The following is an 8,852-nucleotide window of genomic DNA, read 5'->3' as shown; positions in this document are numbered from 1 at the left end:
GAAGAACCGACAGTGCAGATGGCGATGAAAATTGATCTGTGTTTAAGGATGATGGCGACGTTTTTCGATTCAGATTCTTTCCCTGCGAAAATGTCGGAAATTCTGGTTCCTGCCCGGGTGGGTGGGGGGGTGGGTGTTGGTGGTGAGGGTGAGGGGGGGGGGGGGGGGGGAGGTGGCCGAAGGGCGCCCCACTACCACCATCGTCATCGTCATTGTCATCAAAACGATCGTCACCTTTGCACCTCTCAGAGGTGTGTGTGCCTCCAACACGACCCTCACCATCACCAGCATGACCCTCACCATCACCTCCCTCCCCTACATCTGCCCTGGCTCTGCTACTCTGCTGCGCTCACTGCGGCTGTCGTCGTACTGGCTACACCCCCTCCCCCTCATACACACATGGGCTTGCGTCAGAGCGTTCATTACGCGGACTTCTTGACCTTCTTTGCCTGGGTACCCTCGCGGAAGCCGTTCTTGGCGCGGCGCGGCATGTGCTTGAGGTACTTCATGCGGCCAGTGCCAGTAGTGCGGCGGCGGTGGGCCTTGGTGCACCAGTTGTACTTGCGCATCTTGGTCGACGGGTAGCCGCACGACGCGCAGGTGGCCTTCTGCACGTGGTACGCGCGCTGGCCGCACCGGCGGCACAGGACGTGCGTCTTGGTGTGGCGCTTACCAAACGACGAAGTACCCTTGGTCTGTATCCGCATCGACGCCATCCCCATCCGTGAGTCGCACCGTCGTTGCTCCCGTCCCCCCTTGCTCCTGCCCCAACCCACACACTCCAAGAAGAACGCTACGCCTGCATCCGCTGCCACCCTCGCTACCTCGTCTGCCTCGTGACGGGCAGCCTTCTGCTTGTGGGTTGCTGTAGGGCCGGGAGTTGTGGCCCGAGTGCCCCGTCCCGCGAGGTGACGCAGACAAAATCGCTCGACCGACGGCGGGGAGGCCGCAAGGGCGGCACACCAGCAGCAGGAGGAACAAAGACACTGCAAAACCTCTCCGTGGTCAGCATGGATACCTTGCGGGCAAGAGCTGGAGGGTGTGGGGAGTGCTGCGGGAGTGTTGCCGGTGGTAGGGGGGCCCGAGGCGGGGGAAAGTGACGGCATCAAAGCAGGCCGACAAAAAATGGAGCTCCCGGACGGCGTGGACACCGGGGGCATACTCAAGCGGAAGACGCGGTAGAAGCACAAGACTCTCCAAGGAGCTACTTGTACCTAACCTTCACCAGCATGGCAAACAACCACACCATAGGTGGTCTCCTCCCTCACTACCAGCCGCGTCTGTCTCTGGCGGTCAACATACCATGGTTGCAGAAGTGTGTGTGCGCCATTCGTCATATCCCTTCAATTGAACCAACATCATTCCTCATTCCCTCCAAAACGACTCAAACTCGATTGACCAAAATGGCGGACCAATCCAGTCGGACTGCTGCCTCTCCCGCCCTTCCCCTCCCTACCGATACCGCCACTTGCCCTCCCCCGCCCCGTCGCCCCCGATGCCCTCCACCCCCTCCTCCCTGGGCCCTTGCCGATCGGAAGTCCAGCCACCGATGAGAGATCCTCGATGACTGAACGCTACTACATGCCTCCCTCTACCTCCTCTACTCCCTCCCCTCCCCCCCCCCCCCCCTCCTACATCACCAGCACATCCTCCATCCATGTATGCACCCCTCCCCTCTTCGCTCGTACCCCGTCTGGCCAACCCGTTTGTTCGCTCGTTCGCTCGTTTGGTCGAATTGGAGGCAGCGGAGCGAATGGGCTCGGCCAGTTGAGCTCGCGTTGTTTTTCACTCCACCGTGTTGCATCACTCTCACATTCCGACAGAGTACGTATGAGCATGGAGCCACCTTCCCTGACGGGGATACCACCCAGCAAAGTGGGCAAGACCTTGATGCTGTACAGCGGTACCAAGGAGAGCTACTTTGCCGAGGTGTCCATCCCCTATCCCCCATTGCTAGCCCTACATGGCCTGCTGTGGTCACCCGGTGCCTGGGTCGGGGTGGGGGGAGCCAGCTGAGGCCATCTCGGCTGGCTTTTTACCCACCTCGGCCACACTCCCTGCACACCGTCGCTGTGGCTGCTGCTGCCACCCACCCACGCCTATCACCACCACAGCGTGTGCTCATGCCGCGCCATGGTCCCTCTGCAACTGGTGGATGCTGCTGTGGCTATCTGTGTCTGTCTCTGGCAGACAGTTTGCAGTCGTGGTCGGCCTCGGCCAGTTTTTGTCTGATGCCGGCTCGACAGCAGCAGCAGCAGCAGCTTGGCTTGGCGAGGGTGAGGATGGGGAAGAGCGCAAGAGGGAGACAGGCGACTCACAGGAGGCGGACACGACGCGGTGTGGAGGACAGATGAAGGTTGAGACGTGCGCGTTCTCTGGTCACAAGATCTACCCGGGTAAGGGCATGACCTTTATCCGCAGCGACGCCCGGCTGTTCAAGTTTGGCTCGCGCAAGGCTCGCGCCCACTACAACATGCGCCACAACCCGCGCAAGATGGCGTGGACGCAGGTCTTCCGCCGCATGCACAAGAAGGGCAACCTCTCGTCTTTCAAGGCCAAGAAGTCCCGCCGTGTTGTCAAGTTCCAGCGTGGCTTTGTCGGTGCCTCCCTCGCCGAGATCCGCGAGAAGGTCCAGGCCCAGCGCGACCTCCGTGCCGTCAAGAAGCAGGCCGTCGCCAAGGCCAAGGGTGCCTCCGCCAAGCCGACCAAGGCCGAGCGCCGTGCCGCCAAGAAGGCCAAGCGCGCCGAGAAGGCCGCCAAGACCGTCAAGGCTGGCCGCCCCAACCTCGGTGGTCGCTAAAGCGAACCTTGCACCATCTCTCACACACTCCTTCCTCCCCCCCTCCCTCATCCCCCTCATACCCCCCCCCCCCCGCCCTTCTCCCCCTCCTTCTCCCCCTCCCATTCTCCTCCCCCACATCGTGTACAAGCCCCTGCCCAATCGCACCTCCCAAACCGTTGCCCTCACCCGCACTGCCACCCACCGCACTCCCCCCCCACCCCCACCCAACCGCCCACCAACCGATCCAGCGCCAGTGGCACCCCACACCCATACCTCTCCTCATGCCTGCCAGCGCAGGTGGCGGCACAATGCGTGGCGGGAGCCGTCCCCGTCGCGGTGGACAAGGCCGTGGCCGGGGCTCCCGCGGCAGAAGACGTGCTCGTCGCGGCGGACGAGGCCGTGGTCGAGGCCGCCCGCAAAGCCGCAAGTCCAAGCTGGCCAACCAGCTCGAGGCTGCGGTAGTCTACGCACAAAAGAGCTCGCGTGCTGCTCGAACCCGTCGGCCGCCGGCACCTGCTGTTGTTGTCAGTGACACCGACAGGGGCTCAACCAGCGGCAGTGTCGCCAACCGCGGCAAGCACAGACATCGGGCGCGGAGGTTGTCGGTGCTGAGTGATGCCGGCTCGGTCGACGCAATCACCGCGCTGGAGGCCGTGCTGCCGCTTGACGGCGACGAGATTGCACTGTTGGACTCGTCATCGTCAGAATCGCATCCGGAGACGGTGCCTGCCCTTGCGCCAGCCCATGCGCGTGTGGCGGCTAGCTCGGCGGGAGCGATGCACGGCGCTCGAGGCTACGAGTCGTGCGAGGAGAGCCAGCTGGGACGACTCTCAGTTGCGCCCGAGTCGCCGTGCGAGAGCGGGCGTGAGCCGCGGCGGCGGACTATCCGCTCCTTGGTGGCGCCGGACCCCAAGACCCGGCTGTACATTCTCGCCGAAGAGGCCGAGGCCGCATTGCAGCGGAATGAGGACCTCCCGGACGACGTCGACGTCGCGCTGCAGGTCTATGACCGCCGCCGCTCATCGGTGGTCGGCGCGGGACTGGTGAGTGGCGAGACAAAGCTCGCCCGCGTCATGGACGCAGCGCGGGTGGCGATGGACGTCGGCGACACTCGCGCTGCCGTGCAGGGCCTGGTCGAGGCCGCTGCGCTCGGGCGGGTGACATACGGCCGGCACTCGGCCTTTGTCCGCGATGTTTATCATGAGCTGGCACTGGCGCACGCCGCCGGCGCGCAATGGGAGGCCTCCCAGCGCCACGCCGAGGATGCTCTGCGCATCAACCGCGAGCTGCCGCCGGAACACGCAGCGTTCATGCATCCGCACCTGCTGCTTGCGCTTGGAGTGGCATTGCTCGGTCAGCATCACCTGTCGCGGGCGCAGCGTGCGCTGAAGGCTGCCGAAGCCGCCATCACCTCGCTACACGGGCCTGGCCATTTCGCGTGCTACGACGTCCTTGTCCGCCTGGCCGAGACCGCCGAGCTCCGCGGTCGGTACGCAGTTGCCGCGCAGTATCTGGAGCGGGCTGAGCCGCTGCTGCGACAGCAGATGGGCGCGCTTGATGAAAGAGACCCCGAGGCGACGCTCACCAACGCCTCGCTCCTTTCGTCACTCGGCGACGTCGAAGCCAAGCTTGGCGATGTCAAGGCCGAAGACGATGCGCCGTGGTGGGTGGTCACCGCCCACTACGTCGCCGCCCACGCGGCCGCCGAGTCGGCGTCGCAAGTCCTGGCCACCCTCGACGCCCCGTCGGCGCGGGCTGAGGCTGTCGACGAACTCGTCGCCACGCAGCTGACCGAGCTCACTTACCAGCTCGGTGTCCACTATGCTGGACTCGCTGCATCCCGCACGCTCGAGATCGAGGTGATTGATGGCTTTGAGCGCAGACCGGGGCCTGGCTTGGGCTCGGGCTCGGGCTCTGGATCCGCGCCAGGCTCGGACTCTGACCCCGAGCAGAGTCACCATTTGCTGGGGCTGATGCGGCGGCGGCGGCGGCAGGCGGCGTCGCGGACGCTCTCTGCAGCTGAAACAGCGAGCAAGGCGGCCAAGTATCTTGGCGAAGCACATGCACGGTTTGCGGCGTCGCTTGGCGACGGCGCGCGACAGACGCTACGATGCCTCAAGGAGCACGCAGCGGTGCTGATGCTGGTGCCAGACCACCAGCTTGCGCTGCGGATGCTGATGCGACTGCTCAAGACCGAAAAGCAGGTGTACGGCGATCAGGCTCCGCAGGTGGCGGCCACACACTCGATGCTTGGCAGACTTTTTGTCTCTGATGACGAGGGCGCGGCTGAGTTTGCCAATCCCGTCCGCGCCTTGCTGCACTTTGAGAACGCGTTTGCCATCCTCAACGCCCGCTACGGCCTTGCCCATCCACGCACCCGCGCCCTCATCGCACAGGCCGCAGAGCTCCGCACTCAACTCGACCAAGTCAACTTTATGGATGATGACGAGCTCTTTGCCGCCATGGGCGGTGCCGCTGGCCGTGACGAGCGTAAGATCCGGCGCAAGTTGCGAGCTCGCGCCCGCCGGCGGTAGCCTGCCTTTGTCTTGTCATCCCGTTGCCCTCTGCACGGCCTCCATCGACATCGCGCTACAGCACCGTCGCTCCGCGTCCAAGTGTCTCATCGCGCATGCCCACCCAAACGAGCGTAAAAGTTGTCCCCACCCATGCACCCGTAGTTCGACTCGACCGAGAGTGCTTTGTCGTCGCTCGGAAGCCGAGCCGCCAACCCACCGTCACGCCCATCACACATCGACCAACGACACAAGCCCCCCTCCCCCCTTGCCCCCCCCCCCTCGCCCCCTCCTCCCCCCACCGTCACGCCCATCACACATCGACCAACGACACAACGCCCCCCTCCCCCTTCCCGCCCCCCCCCCCCCCCTCCGCCCCCTCCCTCCCCCCCTCCGGCACGCACACACTCCACACTCCACTCTACCCCCTCTACCCCCCCCACTGTTGTGAGCAGGGAAAGAAGGATGTCAAACAAGCGGCTGACCCGTGAGGAGTACCGCAAGGCGCAGGAGCTAGACGCGGCGCGGAAGGCAGGCGAGGCGCCGGCCGAGGTGGATGAGGATGGCAATGAGATCAACCCGCACATTCCTGAGTTTATGTCCAAGGCACCGTGGTACATTGGCTCGACGGGCCCGTCGCTCAAGCATCAAAAGGCGCCCAATGTGCTCCGCATCGCCGACCCCATCGAGCCCACCCGCAAGGTCAACGCCGTCCGCAGGCCCGTTGTTGCCGCCCGTCCGCGCAAGTTCCGCAAGGGCGCGTGTACAAACTGCGGCGCCATGACCCACAAGGCCAAGGAGTGTGTGGAGCGTCCGCGCAAGATAGGCGCCGCACACACCGGGCTCGACCTCGCGCCAGACGAGATCATTGTCAACAAGAAGTTCTCGACCTGGGACGGCGAGCACGATCGGTGGGAGGGGTTCAATCCGGACGACTATGCTGCAGTCATCAAGCGCCACAAGCGCCGGGAGGAGGCCCGCCTCAAGCTCCGTGCGCAGCAGCTTGACGCTGCCAAAGCTGCGCCCGGCGACGACGAGGACAAGGATCTGGTCGGCGAGACCGTCAATTACGAGTCCAAGGTCGGGCAGGGCTCGGTCATGCACTTGCGCATCCGCGAGGACAGAGCCAAGTACCTGTACAATCTCTCGCTCAACTCGGCGCACTACGACCCCAAGTCACGGTCAATGCCGTCAAACCCCAACCCGGACAAGCCGCTGGAAGAGACTGACTTTGCCGGCGAGAACTTTGTACGGGCCTCGGGCGACGCGGCTGCCCACCGTGAGCAGGAGCGTTTTGCCTGGCAAGCTCGCGCCCACGGCAATGAGGAGGTCAATCCGGTCGCTCTGCCGTCGCAGACCGAGCTCCTCTACCGGCGCGCCAAGGAGCGCAAGGCCAAGCTCGAGGAGGAGAAGAAGCGCAAGCTGCTCGAGCGGTATGGCTCTGAAACGGGCGCCCCGGCGGCGTCAGCTCCTAACCCGGACCTGCTCTTCTCTCAGTCAGAGAACTACGTCGAGTACTCGCGCGACGGCCGCGTCAAAAAGGGTTTGGAGCGCGCCCCGACAAAGTCCAAGTACCTCGAGGACGTCGTCGTCAACGGCCACACGGCCATCTGGGGCTCATGGTGGGAGGACGGTCGCTGGGGCTACAAGTGCTGCCGCTCCACCATCCGCAACGCTGTCTGCCTCCCGCCGCGCGCCCTTCCGGCCGCCGCGTCTGCCTCCGCGAGCTCGGGCACTGGTACCGCCCTTGCTCCCAGCAATGATTCCGCCACGGCTGGCGTCGGCGAGGACACGTCCAAAGATGCGTTGGAGGGCAAGGGCAAGGGCAAGGGCAAGGGCAAGGGCAAGGCCAAGGCCAAGGCCAAGGCCAAGGCCAAGGACAAGGGCAAGGCCAAGGACAAGGGCAAGAGTAAGAGTAAGTCGCGGTCATCTCGCCATCGCTCGCGCCGTCGCCACCGCTCGCCGTCGTATTCAAACTCGTACTCGGGAGCGTACTCGGGCTCGGTCTCGGGAGCGTACTCGGGAGCGTACTCGGGCTCGTACTCGGAGCGGCGGTCGCGGTCGTCGCGGCGGTCGCGGTCATCGAGGCGGAGCGGGCGGTCGTCGCGGCGGAGCGGGCGGTCGTCGCGGCGGAGCGGGCGGTCGTCGCGACGGAGCGGCTCGTCGCGAACAAGCAAGCGTAAGCGGCGGCGGTCGGCTTCGGCGGAGCGTGAGAGCAAGCGTAAGGTCCCGCTCTCGATGCAGAACACCGAGGTGACTCCTGCAGAGCTTGAGGCGTGGCAGCGCGGGCGTTCGCGGGCGCAGGATCCAATGGCCGGGCAGGTGGCCGGCGACGACGGCGCGTGAGTGCGGCTGGCGCAGGGTAGCAGAGAGCAGGGAGTTTACTCGGAGAGGGTGTAAAAGTCGCCAGTGAGCTTGCGCGGGAAAAGAGTCTGTGCAGCAAGGAAAGCGACGCCGATGAGCAGGCAGAGAATGCCGACAACAATGTAGGCCGTGCCGAGGAAGGTGTTCTTGCCACCCATCCACGAGGCGGTGGAGACGACGAGGCCCTTGGTTCCGCCAAAGGGCAGGACGTGGAACCTGGACTGGATGGAAAAGGTGTAGAGCCCTGCAGGGATGTCGTTGGGAATGATGCGGTAGAGCTTGCGGAACGACGGGAGGCCGGCGGTCCGCATCCACACAATAAAGTCCTGGTCAACAAAGTCGACCGGCGGATCGAGGCGGCGGCCGGGTGCGGTCGGCGGCGGGTTGCGGAACTTCTCCTTCACGTCAGAGTACCACGCAATGCCATCCTTGACCCACGGCAGCGGAGTCGACGAGCCCGACGGAGTCAGCTCAAACGTGTCGTTGAACCGCGACCAGGCAATGAGTCCACATGGGAGGAACCACTCGGACGGGTTGTTCTCCGAGCTGTCGTCGTTGACGGCGATGCGCGGGAGGCAGTCCTCCAGTGAGCTCCACTTCTTGGGCGGATCACCGCGGAGCTGCGCATCGTTGCGCGACTTGACATACCGGCGATGGTTCTGATAGTAGTTGGTGAGCTGGTAGTAAACGTAGACCGGCGCCTTCATCTCGGGCAGTGCGACCGAGACGGTACAGTTCTGAATGCCATTCGGCGCCGTCGCCGGATTGCACTGCGTGTAGTCCACCTCAACCTGCTTCACCGAGTTGGCTGCCGCAAGGAAGGCAATACCGAGCGGGACAAAGAGCAGGCCAACGGCGAGGAAGCCGATGATGACCACCCGCGGCGTAAGAACAGGCTGCCACGCAGGGAGCTTCTGCTGCTTCAGCAACGACGCTATTCTCCCCCACATACACCCACACCATCATGAATCAGCCACATCATGGTAAACGTGAGTCCTCCTTACCCTCCTTGCCCTCACCCACCGCCTTTCCCCCTCCCTGACACCATCACCTTCGGACGGCCACCTCTCGAAAAAGGTCGTGCGCCTGGCTTCCCCCGCCCGACCGACCCACCCTCTCCTGCAGCACCACACACAGGCACAGGCACAATAGCACGCCCCCCCCCCCTCGCCGCCCTTCATCCCTCCGACCAT

At 64.5% G+C, this 8,852-nt stretch overlaps 4 protein-coding genes across 4 annotated transcripts in view; 2 read left to right on the top strand and 2 right to left on the bottom strand.

Annotated features, from left to right (window-relative positions):
- Positions 1–422: 422 nt before the first annotated feature.
- Positions 423–722, bottom strand: AMSG_02263 (60S ribosomal protein L37-A; the record flags this gene model as incomplete). Its single annotated transcript, XM_013905358.1, has 1 exon — positions 423–722. The coding sequence occupies one exon, from the start codon at positions 720–722 to the stop codon at positions 423–425; it is 300 nt and encodes a 99-aa protein (XP_013760812.1).
- A 1,083-nt stretch (positions 723–1,805) lies between these two features.
- Positions 1,806–2,816, top strand: AMSG_02262 (60S ribosomal protein L24). The gene is made up of 2 exons (XM_013905357.1): positions 1,806–1,824; positions 2,351–2,816. Exon 2 carries the CDS (start codon positions 2,351–2,353, stop codon positions 2,798–2,800), a length of 450 nt encoding a protein of 149 aa, XP_013760811.1. The 5' UTR covers positions 1,806–1,824; the 3' UTR covers positions 2,801–2,816.
- Positions 2,817–5,760: 2,944 nt separating this feature from the next.
- AMSG_02261 (pre-mRNA-splicing factor SLU7) lies at positions 5,761–7,753 on the top strand (the record flags this gene model as incomplete). Its single annotated transcript, XM_013905356.1, has 1 exon — positions 5,761–7,753. One exon carries the CDS (start codon positions 5,761–5,763, stop codon positions 7,639–7,641), a length of 1,881 nt encoding a protein of 626 aa, XP_013760810.1. The 3' UTR covers positions 7,642–7,753.
- The window catches only part of AMSG_02260 (Ala-interacting subunit 5), a 1,548-nt gene continuing 354 nt past the window's right edge, over positions 7,659–8,852 (bottom strand). The window contains exon 2 of the mRNA XM_013905355.1: positions 7,659–8,593. Coding sequence (XP_013760809.1) covers positions 7,677–8,593 — 917 coding nt within the window. The 3' untranslated portion in view covers positions 7,659–7,676. The remainder of the gene's footprint in view (positions 8,594–8,852) is intronic.

The sequence above is a fragment of the Thecamonas trahens genome, assembly GCF_000142905.1.
Source record: "Thecamonas trahens ATCC 50062 unplaced genomic scaffold supercont1.9, whole genome shotgun sequence".
NCBI classification, from domain to species: Eukaryota; order Apusomonadida; family Apusomonadidae; genus Thecamonas; species Thecamonas trahens.
This window is presented reverse-complemented; position numbering and strand designations above follow the sequence as displayed.

What these genes read in the sequence shown, in the direction of transcription:
- AMSG_02262 (XM_013905357.1), top strand. Translation starts at nt 2,351, where the DNA reads ATGAAGGTTGAGACGTGCGCGTTCTCTGGTCACAAGATCTACCCGGGT.